This window comes from Peromyscus eremicus, chromosome 20, assembly GCF_949786415.1.
Source record: "Peromyscus eremicus chromosome 20, PerEre_H2_v1, whole genome shotgun sequence".
NCBI classification, from domain to species: domain Eukaryota; kingdom Metazoa; phylum Chordata; class Mammalia; order Rodentia; family Cricetidae; genus Peromyscus; species Peromyscus eremicus.
This window is the reverse complement of record NC_081436.1, coordinates 52,126,696-52,145,527: the sequence shown is the minus strand read 5'-3', so window position 1 is coordinate 52,145,527 and position 18,832 is coordinate 52,126,696. Positions and strand designations below refer to the sequence as shown.

General features: G+C 35.1%; 1 protein-coding gene across 3 annotated transcripts in view; it reads right to left on the bottom strand.

Annotated features, from left to right (window-relative positions):
- The window catches only part of Csmd3 (CUB and Sushi multiple domains 3), a 1,140,535-nt gene that overhangs the window by 547,537 nt on the left and 574,166 nt on the right, over positions 1-18,832 (bottom strand). For all 3 annotated transcript variants that reach the window (XM_059246844.1, XM_059246845.1, XM_059246847.1), the window contains 2 exons: positions 14,012-14,115; positions 6,290-6,402 (listed from right to left, as the gene is read on the bottom strand). In XM_059246844.1, coding sequence (XP_059102827.1) covers positions 6,290-6,402; positions 14,012-14,115 — 217 coding nt within the window. The remainder of the gene's footprint in view (positions 1-6,289; positions 6,403-14,011; positions 14,116-18,832) is intronic.

Genomic DNA, 18,832 nt, shown 5'->3' with positions numbered 1-18,832 from the left:
TTAAAAGAATCAGATAACTACATGGAAAATTTAAAAAAAAAATATAGTTCCCATTGAAAATGTGGTAGATTTTACCATGTGGTTTGAATGTGTGTACACTGTATGTACCTATGTTATGGTTTTATGTATCTGCTGAGACAACGGGAGATCATTAATTTAACTTGACATTTTTGGTATTCCCCATGTTATTCACACTGATTAGCATCTGCAGCATCTGCTTCTAAAAACCCTTCAAGTTCACCTGGGACGTAATATTCGATAATTGAAGACAGCATGAAGTCATCAAAGTTAGACTTGTGTCTCTGTTCTGCAGCAAGTTAATGAGTCATTCGTGTTCATTCATTTATTCATCCTTCATTCACATATGAAACAAATAATGGCATGCTCACATTTGCCAGAGAATGGCTTCAGGTAGGATGCAAAGTTAAGTTCTTCTTATTATAGTGCTTACATCTTAGTTGTTTCATATGAGAAATGAGTAACAGTTCTTACCTCTTGCAATTTTAATGAAATCTAATGAGTTAATTTAGGCACAAAGATTGGGATATACAAGGACCTGGATGAATATTCATAGTCTTTTGATGATTCTTCTTTCTTATAAAATGAAGATGAAAATACATTCCCAAAGTCATGCATCGTTGGTAGAAACTAATATGGCTATTGGATAGGAATTCATTTTTTTTGTGTGCTTTTCCTTCTTTACTGGCTAATATGCATTAGGAATAATGACAATATAAAAATTAATGTGTTTAGGGCATTGGGGTAAGGTAACAGCAAAGATATTCCTTTTTCAGATGAAACTTCTGCTGTTGCATCTTGAATCATGGTTTTGGTAAACACATTATTACTTTGTTGGTGCTGTTGATACATAATGTAGATATTGATTTTGATGAACTAAACATATAACTTCTAAAGATTCTGGTGGCAGTGTATCCAATGCTTTTGTAATCAGTGTTCTGTGTATACTTGAAAACTTTAAATTAACCTTAAATGAAAAAAATGTACAAACCTCACTTCTATTTTTTTTTTTATTGCAAACATTTACCCTCTTCATGCCTTTGAGGTAGATGTTTCCTACACCACATGGAAAGAGAGCATCAAATGTTCTAAAATTGGAGATGGCTAACCCAAGCAAAAATATTTCATTTCATATTTGTAGATAGTCTCTTCTCATAGTATATAGTATACACTTAAAATATTTGATTTCACGTCACATACTTTCATTGCTTTCTTATTTGATTTCTATTTATTTATTTATTTATTTATTTATTTAAGAATAATGTTTTATTCATTTTATATACCCCCTTCCCTCCTCCAGCCCCTCCAGCCTCCCCCTCTCAACTCACCTCCCTTTCCCTCCTACAAGAAGATATGGCCTTCCATGGGGAGGTACATTTAGTAGAGGCAGGTTCAAGTCCCTCCCCCTGACTCAAGGCTGTGTAATGTGTCTCATCATAGGTAGTGGGCTCCAAAAAGCCTGCTCAAGCACCAGGGATGAATCCTGATCCTACTTCCAGGGGTCCCCTTAAGGAGATCAAGCTACAGAACTGTCTCTCTCTGCAGAGGGCCTAGAATTCTATATTTCAGGAACATGAGAAGTTGTCTGAACATTTCTATTTCACAAGTTTTGAATTTGTTTACATTGTGGATGAGAAGAGACAATTTGGTTTGAGATGATTTTTTCTTCAAATTAAAGTTCCATTAAATTTCTTTTAAGTAATTAAGTCAAATTATATAGTAGAAGTAAGTATATATATATATATATATAATATATATATCCTTATATATATATATATATATCCTTATATATATATACTATGAAATGCCAGAGGATTGTAAAAAGTTAAAAATAATATATAGGTAGATGCTATGTCCCATTCAATAGCAGAGTAATGGTGGTAGTTCTCCAATAGGGACTATTGGAGCCACAGATTCTTGATCCCAATAACCATGTCTAGTATGGGCTCTTTCTTGTGAATAGGCCTGAAATCTAATCAGAAATCGAAATCAACACTGCACATGAGCTACCATTGTACCAAAGGAAATAACGTGCCAGTGCAGTAGTTAACATGGGTCCCAAGTTTCACAAGTAGATAAGATTGTTGATTAATTCTCTACTCTGGCAACATTCAGAGCACATTCTATCACTATTGAAGCTAACCAATGGGGATGGCGCTTCCAGATCAATACCAGCTTCATCTCTCTGTATTCTCTAACCTAAGTATATTCAACAGCAATGTATTATAAAGCTCTTCTATGTAATCAAGAGCAATGACAGTTGCCTGTTTTTTGGATGTCTATCACCAACAACTCCGATAGTAATAATCCACTCCTGAAACTGGATTTATTTTTATCTTTGCCTAATGCATGTAGTAGTGGCATTGTCCCTTTGTAGGGTGACTCCATTACATCCACAGAGTAGTGCATCTTTCTACCCTCCAATTCTTATCAGAGAAACTTCCTTTTACAGTATATGCTGATTAACACAGAGATCTTCAACAAGTCAGGGTGGATGCAGAAAAATAACAGGATGCTAAAGTCTTAGCATTAAATGTGACATTTATATCAGTCCCATTCCTCTCAAAGTTAAGGGGTCATTGTGGGAAAGGGGGTGTGCATAGGGTTTCACACCTATGTTTGCTACAGGAAGGTACTCAGCAGGCTACCAAAAGAGAAACATAAACACCAACCCAGGCACAAACTCTGTGATTGCCAATGCTGTACTTGTGGCCTTGTTGTCCTTTTACACAATAAATTATAAAAAGATAAGACAAAATACAACATAATGAAGCTGGACCAGGCAAACATGCTAAGGCAATGGTGGGACAAAGCTTGTGAGAGTAACCATCCTAAGTCTGATTAATTTCTTAAGGCCCACTCCACAGATGAAGCACTTTTGATGAATGAGAACCAGAGACTAGATAGTCCAGAGACCTCAGTTACAACCAAATTTTATTATCTTAAAAAAGTGATAAAATAACTCCTAATGATATTCTGCTATACTCATAAATTAGTGTCTTATTCAGCCACCACACAACAAGCCTCCTCCTGCCAAGCCTCCTCCTTCAGCAGAGAGGAACAAATACTGATAACCACAGCCAGGCATTGCATACACATAGAGAGCAGAGATCTTGGAACACACAGTTCTAAATGGGATGTTTCCATCAAATATCTCCATCAGAGCTTAGGGAACTCCAGGAAAAGGAGGCAGAAGGAATAAGGGAGACTGGGGGAATGGAGGACACCAGGAGAACAAGGCCCTCTACATCAGCTGAGCAGTGCTCATAGGAACTCACAGAGACAGAAGCAGCAATCACAAGGCCCTCCTGGACCTGTACCATGTCCTCTGTGTATATGTTATAGTTTTATACTTAATATTTATAATTATAATAAATATATATATATATGTATATAATAATACTTATAAACTCCAGAGAGGTCTCAGATTCCTATGACTTCTCTTGGGCTCTTTTCCTTTTGTTGGTTTGACTTGTCCAAATTCAATATGTTTTTTTTAAAATCTTTTTATATTTTATTTTGCAATGTTTTGTTCTTATCTCTGAGAAGACTGTTCATTTCAAGCCTGGTCTTGTTCAATGAAAAACAGAAAGGGAGTGGAACAACACGGGAGGGGATATGGGGAAAAATCTGGAGTAGAGGGAGGGGAGATTGAAATCAGGATATATCATATGAGAATATAATCTATTTTCAGGAAAAGGAAAGGGCGTCTATCTCCTGGCTACACTCCAGTGGATGGCCCTCACAGTCAAGTGCTAACAAGTACTAACAAGACTGGACAAAATACCATCAACAAAACTGAAGGTACAATTCAGCGTGTATGGAAATTCTCAAAGAATTACTGTGTTAAAATATGAGTTACATTTTTAAATAAAATATGTGTTTAATTTAGGTGGGATGTGTGTCTAATGTTATCCCATGTGAACACTGTATAGAATAGAAAAGTGGATATCTTTAGACTAAGTCTGAAAGGTTTCTAGCAGATGTTCCATTAGAGCCAACATACGACTCAACAGAGAATAGGGTGATTATAAACTTATATTTAGTAGATGAGGTTGCTACTGCTATCTGCAGATCAAAATTTGAAACTATCCTCAGATTTTTTTATTAATAGAGAATTCAAAAGATGCTTTTCACTGTATCATGGTAAAACAGAATTTTTTGAAATTATATTACTTTACATATTATTTACATAGGAAAATCAGTCAGTCGGTCTAACTTAGTGAATATATATGTTGCTATAGCAGGATGTTTGCTCATGGGACTACAAGGCCAGCAAGATGTATTTATTTTGTCTGGTTATATAGTACTTATTTTATAGTGTTTTCTCAAATACCACAAGTGGTCACTTGTGAAAGCAAGAGGTAAGGCAGACATTAAAGTATGTGACATGGATGAACTTGGTATGCAAACAAGAATGGATGAAGTAATGGGTTAAAATTAGAACACAGCCATATAGAATCTATAATGTATCCAAATACATAATGGTGAATTAAGACAATAACATATAATTTGGTTAAATCAGAGTTTCGAGGAGAAGATAAAGGAAAAGAAAAGGAAGAGCAGCATTGGTGATGCGTATGTTACATTAGGAAGAACAGGATGGAGGTGATGGAGAAAGATAAGGTCAGTTTCCAGTTACAATTTCTTGGATTGATTTCTGATGTGTCCTGACTGTGGATATTTATGCATGAATTCTTATGAGGATTTTATGTTCCATGACTGAATTATGATCTTATTGAAAGAGGGAGAGTGTCTGTTTGTTTTTATATTCAACAATATATTCAATACTTGGCATATAAGCAGATCCGTGGAATAACTTTTAAGCACTGTTATTGAAACCCAAGGAAAAAGAGAGTAAAATAACACTGAGTTGGAATCCTTTACAGTGTGCCTCTGCCCTTGAACAGCAGTGGACATGGGAACTGTCGAAATGTCCATAGAATCCCCCTGCCCCTACAACTTCCTCCTGAGTGTCAATAACTTCCTTGTTGAAGCATCATCACTAATGATTTATACAGTTTCTGATGTTTAAACAACAATAGATTTTATGACAAATATCTTTCACAGTGTTGAAAAAATGATGAAAAATGAAAGTAATGTAGGGATGCATGTCTCACGTTTCTGTTTAAAGAGGAAAGAAGAAATCAAGTAAATAGTTCCAGTATAAGCTGTTTTTTTAGTTGCAAATTTGTTTTATTTAATCAGAAAAGATGTGTGTTTCAATTGGAATGCATTTTAAACCACAGCCAAGTGAACCTTTGTATTCAACTGACATTTATACATATTTCCAGACCTCTTCAAATTAATATAGTACTAAATTTAGTCACAAGTAAAAAAGAGAACGAATATGCCCTGTCTCCGAGACAACATCACACATTCATTTCACATGTCCTGATACAAAGGAATGACAGTGCTTACAATGGAAAACTGATTGAAATTATTATTTTGCAAGTAAGGAAAAAATTCACAGGCATTGTTAATTGATAAGATGAAGAATAATTATTTTGCCATAATAGTAACTATAAACTCAAGATATGTAATGTTTTGTTGGTCTCATTCACATGTCCCTTTAAGAACTCAGATTTATTTGCATTTCTTAACACTTACAATTTTTTTTCAGATAGAATTACTCCTTTGCATATCTATTTTCATGGTATGTCTATGTTGAGTTTAATAAAAGTTCAATGTGAGTGAAAATGTTTATGATTTTGAGCTGCATCTGTCTACCATCAATGAAGCTAGAACAGGTTTCACATTCTTATCCATGTCAAGACTAACATTGAGATGGCAGTAGTTATTTAAAAACAAAGTGATGTCAGTGACTTACTTAAAAGTGACATTTAACACTAACCTGACTTATTAGACCTGGTGGATTACAGCCCAAATAGTATTTAGGACATTTGAGGATTTAATTCATTTACAAATACATGTAAGTATTTAATAATAGCTATTTTGCAAAGCATATTATTAAAAGGGCATAAATTCACTTTCTTTTCTTTGAAAGACAGGTAGTCCAGAATACTGAAGCATAGGATGAGGGATGAGGTATAAAAAATAGGTATGTTTTAAAGAAAAGCTCATTTTATTTAAAGATATGTAATATATCAGCATCTACATTGGAAGAGAAAATGATTTCTTAGAATGTATTGTTCATGGAATTGTAGCAACCATATTTTCCTTCACTTTGCAGATGCAATTAAGCTTGAATTTAAATGTTTTCTCTGGCTGTATTATGATAGCATATTTTCCACAGACGATTCATCCTTACCTTTGTAGTTAACCTTGAAGCCAACAGATCCAACGCTTTCATCTGTTTGAAGATGCAGCCACATTTGGCTTCTCATGCTCACTATCAGGTCTGGCACAAAGCTGCCAGTCAGCCTGAGAAGGAGATTGACAAAGAAGGGAGAGATGGATTACTAAAGTACCCTCTGCATGCAAATCATGAAAAAGGTATCCTTCAATATCTTCTATACTAGAAAACATAAAATCTTCAAGCTTACAGGGCTATGTGCTGATGCAACATGAGAGATAAACCACACAATTTAGTGATCAAACTTCATAATTTAAAAATATATTTCATGTGTTTAACTAGGTTAGATCTTTCATATCCCCAAGGCAAGATTACTTGAGCATCAGAGAGTTTTATGCTTCCTTTTGAACTAAAAAGGGAAAGCAGATCTATGATCTTTAAGTATTTTTATTCCTAAAAAAAATCGAATACCATATTAATCTTCAACTTCCAGAGAATTTTGTTGTACACTTTTTCAGAACTATGAAAATGCTGTGGAAAATAACAAATCCCCAAGTAATATATCATAACTCTGTAAAACTCATATTGAATACATGAAACTTTATATAATTACTCTCATGATGGGTGTGCTGGATAGTTTTATGTCAACTTGTTGCAAGCTAAAATTATCTGAAAGGAGGGAACCTCAATTAAGAAAATGTCTCCATAAGATCAGGTTGTAGGCAAGCCTGTAGGGCATTTTCTTAATTAGTTACTATAAGGGGATGGTCCAATCCATTGTGGTGGTGCCATCCTAATGCTGGTGGTCCTGGGTTCCATAAGAAAGCAGTGTGAGCAAGCCATGAGGAGCAAGCCAGAAAGCAGCACTCCTCCATTGCTTCTGTAACAGCTCTTGCCTCCCGGTTCCTGCCCTGTTTCAGTTCCTGTCCCACCTTCCTTTCATAGTGAACTATGATGTGGAAGAATAAACAAACTAAACCATTTCCTCCCAACTTGCTTTTGGTCATGGCTCATCACAGAAATAGTAATTCGTACTAAGACAATGAGAGCCTGTTTACACACATTCTATTGCTAATGTTTAAGGAACATACTTCTTATCTGATGTAACATAACTGCCTCTACACATGAATAATGCACATTCGGTAATGTGCTGCTTTTGGACTATAGAAAGGAAAATTACTTCATATTCCCTCTGGCATTAAAAATGTATCATATAATTGAATATAAGCCAAGGGTCAAGCAAGGATGAAAGCAAATGAGTAAATCAGACATAGGGAGTTGGGAGGAGATTCCATCCAGAATGAAAAATAGGGAAAGTAGGATTACTACAGAGTAAATATCCCTGCTTATAGAGTCTCAATTTCATACTAAAAAGATACATTTTTCCAAAGAGAAAGGACAAAATTGCCTTCTTTATTTGTAAAACCACAAACAAGGCAGCAACATTAGCTCAGTGAAGAAAGTACAGTTTTATTTCACAAAAGGATTAGAAAAAAAAACAAAACAAAACGGGGAGGCCTCCTCAGAGAGGACTATAAATATTTCTCCTGTCTGGTCTATACAATTTAACTAATCCAGGCAAGGGCAGCAGGGATGATCATGTGTTTGAACAGAGCCTGGAAATGACAGGAAATAACCCTGATCTAGAGACAACTAACAAAACTACAAAGGTGAAAATTTAAATACTGCATTTTAAGTACAGCAACATCACCTTGTACCCATCTCCAGACAGCTTTTGTAATTAATCATGAAGGAACGTAACAAAATATTCTGATACAATTATGGGTTACGTATGCCAAGGAGGACACTGAGATAGGGAAGGTATTGTGAAACATTGGATTGTATTAACTTTCTGCCTTGTCAAAGAATTAGAAATTATTATACTATAAAATTCTTATCTGTCTTGTCACTGCTTACTTATTGTGTGTGTGTATACATATGCACATATATCATTACCTAAATGTGTATTATCTTAACATTTAAAGTTTCACAGTCTTTCATTGAAAATATTTGAATACTGTACAAGCACATTTGGTAAAATATATTTCTGACAACTCAGGTTTAGAACAGAAAGTAAATTGACTTGGTGTGAAATTTGTGTATGAGCCTAAGTATATGAAATGCATCTAGTTACCCTGTATCTAACATGCTAACCTTAATATCATGGTGAATATTGAAGTTGCTGCTATTTATTGCATTGCTTTGTGTGTTTGTCCATTCTGAACTGTGCTAATAGCCAGAGCCTGTAAAATGATATGTTGCCAGTTCACAAAGGACATCTATGGAGGGTCAATTTCACCCTTGTACCTTACTTTCTGACTGACCTTCTACTTCCTGATCTCCAGTTCACCTCGGATTAAGGGCCTAAACAACTCACACTAGTGAAACCTACACTTGACTGAAAGTGCGTATATCAAACTCCCATGTGTCAGTCACATTAGATACAGAAAATTGTAAATTTTAATTCCTATGTCTCTCTAGAGGAATAGAATTATTTTGAAAGATCACTAACTTGTATAAGGTTTGCATAGCAGGAATGTCTTTTGTTCCTGAAGCCATTCCTATGTTATAGGAACAACAGAGAGGAAAACGCATGTCTTCCAGTCCCTCTGCTGGTTTAAGTCAGACACAGGACACCATGATTTCAATTCCAGCTTTTTATAAAATGGGTAGAATTGTAATTTTCATCTGAATCAGGACAAGTTGCCTATGTGAGATAGATTCTATCTGCCTGCATTTATGGTAGAGTGAGATTTAGTTTTCTTTGGTTAAGTCAACTTAAGCAGATTTCCTATGATGAACATCACAGGCTGGGTTAATCCATATTTAATATAAAAACTGATTCATTTTTCCTATATTTTGAGGAAAGATTCCCTGTCTTTGTCTGTGATTTCATTTTAATTTTATTTTCTCATCATTGATGTCTTTCTTAAAACTGTTCTTTGCATGCAACTTCAATAGATAATTCTTCTCAAATGACTTGATTTAAGTTCCAATTGTCCCTGCTGTTTGAACAATTTTGTCTCCAACTTCCATGCGTGACACTACAGAGTGTTTGGGGGCTGATCAGGATTCTTTAGATCATTCATACAAAGCTCTCAAATGGTTCTTCAAATTATTTTAATGCATGCTTTTGAATTCATTGTTTGTGACTAAATGAACTTCAATATATGTTTATTTATAAGCAGAGTGACCTCAGTGTGCATCCATGCTGTGCTTTAAGCCTCCTGGTTAGTCTCTTTATGTAGAATGAAAGCATAGAAGCTCTACATAAACGCACTCAGAAATCTTCATTATGCTCTGAAATAGAAACTGAAATAAAGGATGGATATATCAAACATCTATTAGGTTCAATGCCTGATCTTTGTATTCACTCAAAGCATTTTGTTATATCTATTAGATAACAACAGCCCTTCTATATTCTAGCAATTTTCTTTGTTTCATGTAAACATGTCACTATTGCCTTTTATGAAAATGTATTCAATATTTTCTCCTACAATGCTATGAAAAGTGAGGCATCTGTTCACTCTGCAGTACCTGAAATTCACTAAAGATAGTGGCTGTGGGAAATTTTTTTTAATCCTGAAACTGCATTTGACAGTCATATTTCAGAAAGGATCAACATCCTGAAATTAAAAAACATATAGTTGGCACATTTATATAAGAAATCAGTCATTGTAGATTTGAAATCACTTTTGCACATGGGCATCATAAATTATAATTTACTTGATATTTCAAAGTATAATGTTTAAGTATAATGATTCTTATAATTAATTTGTTGGGCAAGAATTTGGCACATTTATTGTGCTCCTCACCTATAGATTTTTATACTTAAGAGTTTATTTACATATTTCCCCCAATTTCTTCTTTTTGTGTTGACTTTTGTCTGTACTATAATACAGTTATCTCTGAGTAAAAATAAAAATGAAAATAGCAGCTAAAACTTTTTTTTTTTGGTTTTTTGAGACAGGGTTTCTCTGTGTAGCTTTTGCGCCTTTCCTAGAACTCACTTGGTAGTCCAGGCTGGCCTCGAACTCACAGAGATCCGCCCGGCTTTGCCTCCCGAGTGCTGGGATTAAAGGCGTGCGCCACCACCGCCCAGCTTTGTTTTTTTTTTTTTTTTGTGGCAACTAAAACTTTTTAACAAATTATTTGTGTATACAAAAATCAAACCATAGCAAACTGGAAGGAAATTGTTTTTCCATTGAAATCATCAGTCTTTTTACAATAGATGGACATAAAAATAAGAAAAAATGAAGCTCCACAAAAATGATTACTCTACAAGTTTAATATTTATGGTTCAGAATCAAAATTGCATAGAAATTATTTTTATATTTTAGACTAAAGTAATTCAGAGAACCAAAAGCATTTATTTGTCATTATGCTAGATGGGACTTGGATGACATCACATTAATCAAATCTTGTCCACAAAAGTTAATTGCTGCAGTTAGATTCTTTCTTTCTCCCCTCCTTCTTTTCTTCTTTCCTTCCTTCCTTCCTTCCTTCCTTCTTCCTTCCTTCCCTTCTCTTCCCCTTCCTTCCTTCCTTCCTTCCTTCCTTCCTTCCTTCCTTCCTTCCTTCTCTATACCTTCCTTTCTTCTTTTTTTTTGCTTCCTTTCTCTTTTCTTTTTTTCTTTTTCCAATGTGGTGTTGATGTTAGATGAGTAGAACTTGGTCAATTCACTAACTCTGGAGACTGAGTGTATGTGTGCATATGTGTATATGTGCGTATATGTAGGTGTATGTGTATATGCACTTGTATGTGTGGCAATGGACTTGGAGGTCTGTAAGGATATGTATGCATGACTGTGTGTATGTGCACATGTATATAGATAGGGCATTATGTATATATACTTACACATCACTATATTTGTGTAAGTGCATGTGCAAATATATTCATAGGTGAATGATATTTGCATGTATATTTGTTGAACTGACTTGTATGTGCATATATATTGAATTATGACTGCTAATATATGAATATACATATATATTTGTGAATATATAAATATATAGGTATATATATATATACACATACATACATATGAAGTTATGCTGCTTTAGTTTACAATATTTCACCAATAACTGTAGATTAGATAACAGAACCCCAGTACTAGGCATGAAGATTGCCTCTTTAAAGTTATTGGTAAGGGGAGTTTAAGAGGCTCAAAAAACAAAAAAAATATGGTTTTTGCCCCTGTTTGCATCACAGAGGCTAAAGGCCAATCTTTATTGATGAAGACAGCATGCACTTTTCAAAGTACAATAGGAGGATAAGACCTTGAAAGCCTTTTCACTGAGAACTAGCTTTCATGGTACAAGTAAGCAGGCAGTATACATGCTGCCAAAGGAGAGACGCAATCAATAGTCCAGCCAGCTGTCATACCTATGAATCAAAACTACAGCCACAATGGCAAAATATCCCTAAAGGTGCAACAGCAGTGGTACTGATATCTTCTTAGTGGTCAAATGTTCTTTTACTGGATTTAATGCCCACTCAACACAATGGAAAATGCTATAGAAATTTAGTCAACTTCCTGTGGCTCAAGAGTTCATAGATTTCAAAGGATAACTTCCACATACAACATTTCTAAATTAGCATCATTCCTAACAGCATCCTAAATTCTTATCCTTATAAACACAGATAAGTATAGCTCTCATCCCTTATCTAAAATGTTTCCCTTCATAGAACATTGAGACCATTACAGAAATCCACAATGAATTAAAATGCACAGAATAACTATCCATGAGTACACAACCTGGTGGATACATCTACAACACAGTTCCTGCACCTAAGGCTCAGTGGACATCATGAGAGAGGAGGAAGGAAGATTGAAAGAGCCAAAGAGATGACCAGAGAGTCTGCTGTGAATTCATGTATCCTAGAAATAGTGGGGAAACTACATCCAAGATACCTTAACAGTTTGCTTCTCTATATTCTTCCTAAACAAAGACAATACTAATAGAAATGTTATCATGGAAGGGAGAGTGTAAGATGAAGACTTCCTCAGAGATAACACCCTTCGTTAGTCATCTAATTCTAAGTGGTCTGCCCTGAAATCATACGCATGTAAGCATCTCTCAATAGACTCAGTAGGTTGTTTTTTTATATTTATACATTTATTCATATATGTAACAATAAAATTTAAAGAAAAAGAGGGCAGGGATTTGAAAGGGAGCCTTATATATGAAAGAGGATTCTGGGGGAAGTGGAAAAGAGAAAATTATATAAAGATATATAATTGAAGCCAGGCGAAGGTGGTGCATGCCTTTAATCCCAGCACTCGGGAGGCAGAGCCAGACAGATCTCTGTGAGTTTGAGGCCAGCCTGGTCTACAGAGCGAGATCCAGGACAGGCACCCAAACTACACAGAGAAACCCTGTCTCAGAAAAAAAAAAGATATTTAATTGAATTAAAAAAATCAGTAAGTTGTCTAATCAAAGAGTTTTAGAGTTAAAACAGTCTTTTTTAATGTAAAGTCTGTCAGCCAATTACCCAGTTTCTATTAAATGACTTGGTTGTGATCACTGACAATGTTATGTTACTGTCCACTTTAATAGAGGAAAGGAATTGTATTTTATCAGAAGTATAATTTTGTTTGCAAGAGGAACATGTATGTACTGATGATAGACAGAGGAACACAGAACAAAACATGGTTTCCTGTATAAGTTGTAAATACTGATCATGTTTCTCAGAATAAGGAAAATACCAGAAGCGCTGAAGCTCAAGCACTGGTCGAACTAAGGACAACAGAAAACAGCAGTGTGAGAACAGAAAAGGCGTCAAACATTGATTTCACTCTTCCAAGAACATTGAACCAAAAATGCTGGTTTTGTAGCATAGCTTGTTCCAGCTGATTAGTCACTGGGAATATAAGAGCACATCACACAATTTTTCTTCTTCACGCAATCTTACATCACCCAGCTGACCTTACCCTCACTTTATTTATAATTAGCTGTGAATCTGCTCCTTTCACTTCATGACCCTGATGCTGTGGTCTCCCTTCATCTGCTTCTTGATCACATTCACTGAGTGCACGGTATTTGAGATTGGCCCCAGGCATGGCCTCCAGTGGAGAGGAGAACAGGATCTTAACTGTACTCAATAAAGTCTTTTCCTCCCGTTCCTGCCATCATTTCCTCCTTTGAGGTTAAAAATGCTGGCGGGAGATCAAGGCCCCCCTGAGTTACCTATCACACAGAGACTGCATCAGCAAGCACAAAGCCAAAGAGGTCTGCACCAGGTCCTCTGTGGATATATCATAGCTTTCAGCATAGTATTTTTATGCAACTCCTTGAGTGTGTGTGAAGGAGTGTGTGTCTAATCCTTGTGCCTGTTCTTGGGACTCTTTTCCTTCTTTTGGGTTGCCTTGTCCAGACATGATGTTTTTTGATTTATCCTACAATATGATTTTGATCATGTTTGGTTGTTATCTCTAGAAACCTGTTCATTTCTAACGAGAGACACAAAGGAAGTGTATCCAGGGGAAGGGTTATGAACTGGGATGTACAGAGAGAGGGAAAATTGTGATCAGGATATATGGTATGAGGAAACAATCTATTTTCAATAAAAGGGGCGAGAAAGGAAAAAAAATGCTAAGAATGTCTTGTGTATCATTCCAAAGGTATTCTGTACTGTTTGTGGTAAAAGGTAGCAGACGTATTGAAAGATACTTTGAGAGTAAAAGTTTTCAATTCTTGATACACTGTAACAAGAATGAAACACTGACTACTTACACCTGAAGAACAGTCCTTGGGTCTCCAACTTCACCCCCATCACCAATAGTCAAGGTGTCATAGCCAATCTCCAGATCAAATTCCTCAAAATTTATCTGGATAACCTAGTAATAAATAAAAACAATAAAAACCAAAAAGGTAAGCAATGGCAGATTTTTCAAAATGATATGAGACTATCTATGAATAACAGTATGACAGCAGATATCAGCAGTATCTGAAGCTCAGTTACTATATCACCACTCTGTTTTCACTTCCTGTCTCTTAACTTCTGTATTAAATTTTCAATGAAATGGCAAGGTTTCTGTTTATAGAACACTCTTTCTTGATTTAAGCATGATTAATGCAAATCCACTTTGGGAAGCCTTTATAAAAAGTGCATGTGGGAGAGGGTGGTTTTCCACACATTTTCACAAAGTTTTTATAAACTTAACAGAAGAAAAAAGTACACTATTTTCCTTAACTGGTAAAGCTTAAAAATGTTACAGCCAAATTTGTATGTCAGTGAGTAGATTTAATGTTAGAGGTTTATTTTTATGTTTACTTTACTAGCAGAATCCTTCAAATATAGTAAAACATGTTCTTAAAACTGGAGACATATGATTTGAGAGACACATTAGAATACAGCAGATAATTTGGAATTAGTTTTTACAAAAGCATTTTTGTACACTGTTTTTATATGCATTTCAAAATTAAAATACAGTTACATTGAAATTAAGTATTTAACATACCATTTTAAAACAAAGAATTCTGTGCAGAAAACATTGTATAAATGAGGTCCTAAATACAACCATGCCTTTAGCAAAGAGTAATGTATAATATGTTAATAATATACTTCATAAGGGAATAATTATTAGAGCTCTCTAATATTTTTAGAGAACACTGAAGAAAATATTTCTTTAGCAATAGTCACAACTATTTGTTATTTTTAGGTGTAAAGTTATAAAAATTAAAATCTGCCTCTTTTTGAAACCTGGGGCCTATGCAGGATCGCTTGGCTCGGCCTGGGAGGAGGGGACTGGACCTACCTGGACTGAGTGTACCAGGTTGATCTCAGTCCGTAGGGGGGAGGCTTTGCCCTGGAGGAGGTGGGAATGGGGGGTGGGCTGGGGGGAAGGGGAGGGGGGCGGGAGGGGGGAGAACAAGGGAATCCATGGCTGATATGTAGAACTGAATTGTATTGCAAAATAAAAAGAAATTAAAAAAAAAGTCTGCCTCTTGGCTATATTTGGCTCTATATCAAACCAATCTTTGCTTATGACTTTTAGTTTTAAACAATGTTTTGTGTTGACATTAACTAATGCTAGCTTTCAAATTCAAAATAGCATATAAAATGTACTAAAACGCATAGTTTACACAGTCTTTTTATCTACTTTTTTGCTGAGTTAAGCTTTTATTTATTTATTTATTTATTTATTTATTTATTTATTTATTTATTTACTTATTTAGCCTATCAAAAAAAAGTGGTTTGAATGATGATGTCAGCTATAGGTTCAGATATTAGAATTTTGGTCCACATTTGGTGATGCTGTTTGGATAGCTTAAGAGGTGTTGCTTTGCCAGAAGAAGTATGTTATAGGGTTGACTATTTACAATAAATGTTATTCTTGGTAGTTCGCTGTTCAGGCCTTGCTCAACCTGTTGTAACTAACATCAGTGTCTTAGATCTACAGATCATTCTCTCAAACTGCTAACCCTGGTTTCCTAGTGCACATTACCTAGATATTTATCAGTTGCATTGTAAAGTGGATAAAATCTCTTTCAGTGAGTTTTGCATTATTTGAAACATGGAAATATGTAGTGAGTAGCCATTCCAGCTTTGATCTGGAAGTTCCAACCGTCATTGAGGCTTAGGTAACTGTCATGCCTGCAAGGCGGGGCCAAGAGAGGACCCTGAAGACCTGAGATCCGGATGCACCAGCTCTTTTGGTTCCTGGACCCTGGACGCTGGAGATAGACCGAGCAGAGTTCTCCAGAGAACACTGCTGGACTGTGCCACACCTTTCCCAGACCCTGTAAACTATCCTTTCCCTTGTCAGTTAGCCCACAAAATAAACCTCCCTTTTAACTACGTGGAGTGGCCTTAATAATTTCGCCAATAAAATATTTTGATATTTTCTGCAAACTTCACTATTTTGGAAAGTGACTTTTATGAAAAATTATGAAGGAAGTATTTGGAAGAATGTTCAGCCCTAAGAATTCAGGCACCTTGTTTGTGGTAGGGAATATAATTCCTTCGACTTTACTGAGGGCAATGTCAGCAATTAGGTTCCATCATATAGGAACCCTGAAAGAATAATGTAGAATCAATGCTAAAACAAAACTGCATATTGAATATCAGCAATAACTCCGAAGGCCATCTTCCCCGCTTCTCCAGTGCTCACTACTCTTGGCTTTTGTTGGCTTTCTTGTGTTTCTCAAATATGTCAACAATCATTTACTTGACCTCAAAGAGATTGAAAAACGCAGAGGACACACACACACACACACACACACACACACACACAAAAAAAAAAATCACCTAACAAGTCTTTGAGGAATTCAACAATGTCGGTTTGTTCCTTAAATTCAAACTAATTAGCAATTCATGTTTATTACCACCTTTTACTGAGCCAAGATTGGATAATGTTGAAAGCTTAGCATTACTGTGTCTGATTTTAGTTTATAGACTGCTAAACACAAGAAGGACCAGGATTTTCAAAGTTATTCTTTTCTGGATTGCCCTCTTAGTTTTTTTATTTTCTGAATGTTTATCTACTGTAATCTTGGCCCAGATAGCTGCACACAATTAAGTTTATGAGTTACACTGAAGCTTTTGGCTCTGAATGATTCCAGATTACATGAAACAAGGAGATCACTTTATCAGTCAGTGAAGTAGCCCACAGACACATTAGAACAGACAATTACTATATATAATTTACATATAATCACTTTTCTAGAACCAGGTCCTGGGTTAGCACCGGGGAACTATTCTGTTATCCTCAGAAGGGAAAACATGGTCAGGAAAAGGCAGTTAAAAGGAAGGTAAAATGTCACAAAAATGTCTGATACAACAATTTACTTGGTGTAAGCTTTGAACTATTTTATCAAGTCTAGGGACATTAGATGGGATGACTTCCAGTGGGTTTTGAAGTTCTTTATAAGTTCTGGTATTTGATAGTGTTTACTCTGGCTGCTTGGGAAACTCAACGTGTAGCAATAAAGGCACTGGCATAATATTCTCATAAACCTTTGCACAAATAACATTTTCATTTAATATAAAAATGCTTAAGAATTATTTTATATTTATTAATAGCTTTAATATTTTTATATTATTTTAATATATTTGTTAAGCATTACAGAAATTTGTTTAATATATTGGGGTCCATGTTCTTCTTCATGCTTTTCTTTCTCATTTTCTTTGTTATTTGAGAAACATCTACAGAGGTTTCCTTTTGTAGATCTATCAGTGATAAACTAACATTCTGTTATCTAGAAAATTTCTTATTTTTTTATTCTTGCTGAACTATGTTTCCAGTTACATATTTTAATTAACATTTATTTCACAAATAATATTTCTCTATTGTCACTTAACTTTCAATGGTACTATAATAAATCCAATGATGATATTAATATCTGTTTTTAAATTTTTGTTTTTTCTTTGGCTATTTTCAGATGTTCTCTTTTTTCTCTGGTATATTTGTTCATTTTGAGTTATTCTAGATGAGATCAAGTGTGTTCAGCAAGGTATGGCCATGGACAACTAATCATTATAAATAACTTATTCTTGATAAATTTTATTTTCAGTGATAAATTTTATCTTTTAATTTTTATTGTATATACAGAAGCCACACAGCATGATGGGTTGATGTACATTTATATAACCAAGTGATTTCTTCAATGACAGAGTCCTGGATGGTGCAGAACTCACTAGGTAGACCAGGCTGACCCAAACTCAGAGGTCTGTCTATTTCTTCCCCTTGAGAGTACTGCCATCTATTGCTTTCTTTTCAATATAGTGTATATAAGCACTTATACATTCTATTTGTAATAAATTGCTCTCTGTATCCTTTTATATATTTGTGACTTTTATTAACTTTGGAAAATTAATCATCTTTTTATACTTTCTCCTTCATCCCTCTAGAATGTGAAATTGATTTTTGTTTTCTATATCTCTTAAACCACCTTATGTAATTTCCATTCACTTATTTTTATATTATAATTGCATATTTTTTGAGTTCTATCTTTGGTTCATTAATTCCTTCTTTATTAACATATTCACTGAATTATTTAAATTCAAATATGCTCTTGTTTTTTTTCTGGCCACAGGAGGTATGGACTACAATGTTAAATTAGCACATGGAGACAAATGTAAATCCAAATGTTCCCTGTCTGACGGTAATACTGAAATTATTAGTATTGAATTTGATAGTGCCGGAGCTTATTTCTTAGCAGCTTGAAATTGTTTTGTAAGCCAAATCTAGATTGTCAATGATTACTAATCATATCACAAACTCCAGAGTACGTGGAAAGGTACTTTCTGTCAAAGTTTTTGTGGAAAATGCATGGATGGTCTCAGGAAGTCATAACAGGGCCCTCAAATTCTGGAATCAATTCAGTGAAGTCTGCACGAAGGCAGTGTTCGGGATCCAGCTGTAACAGCATTGTCTTCTCCCAGCAAAGAGTAATTCATGACTATTTTGGCAAGAGTATTCATTTGTAGGACATTTAATTAGAGATCATGATTAAAGATATATATGGTGCTATTGGAGATGGTCACTGCTCTGGTTTTAAACTCAGAGAGGACAGAGGTCCAGAACTGCTCCCTTGATAATTTGCTGAGTG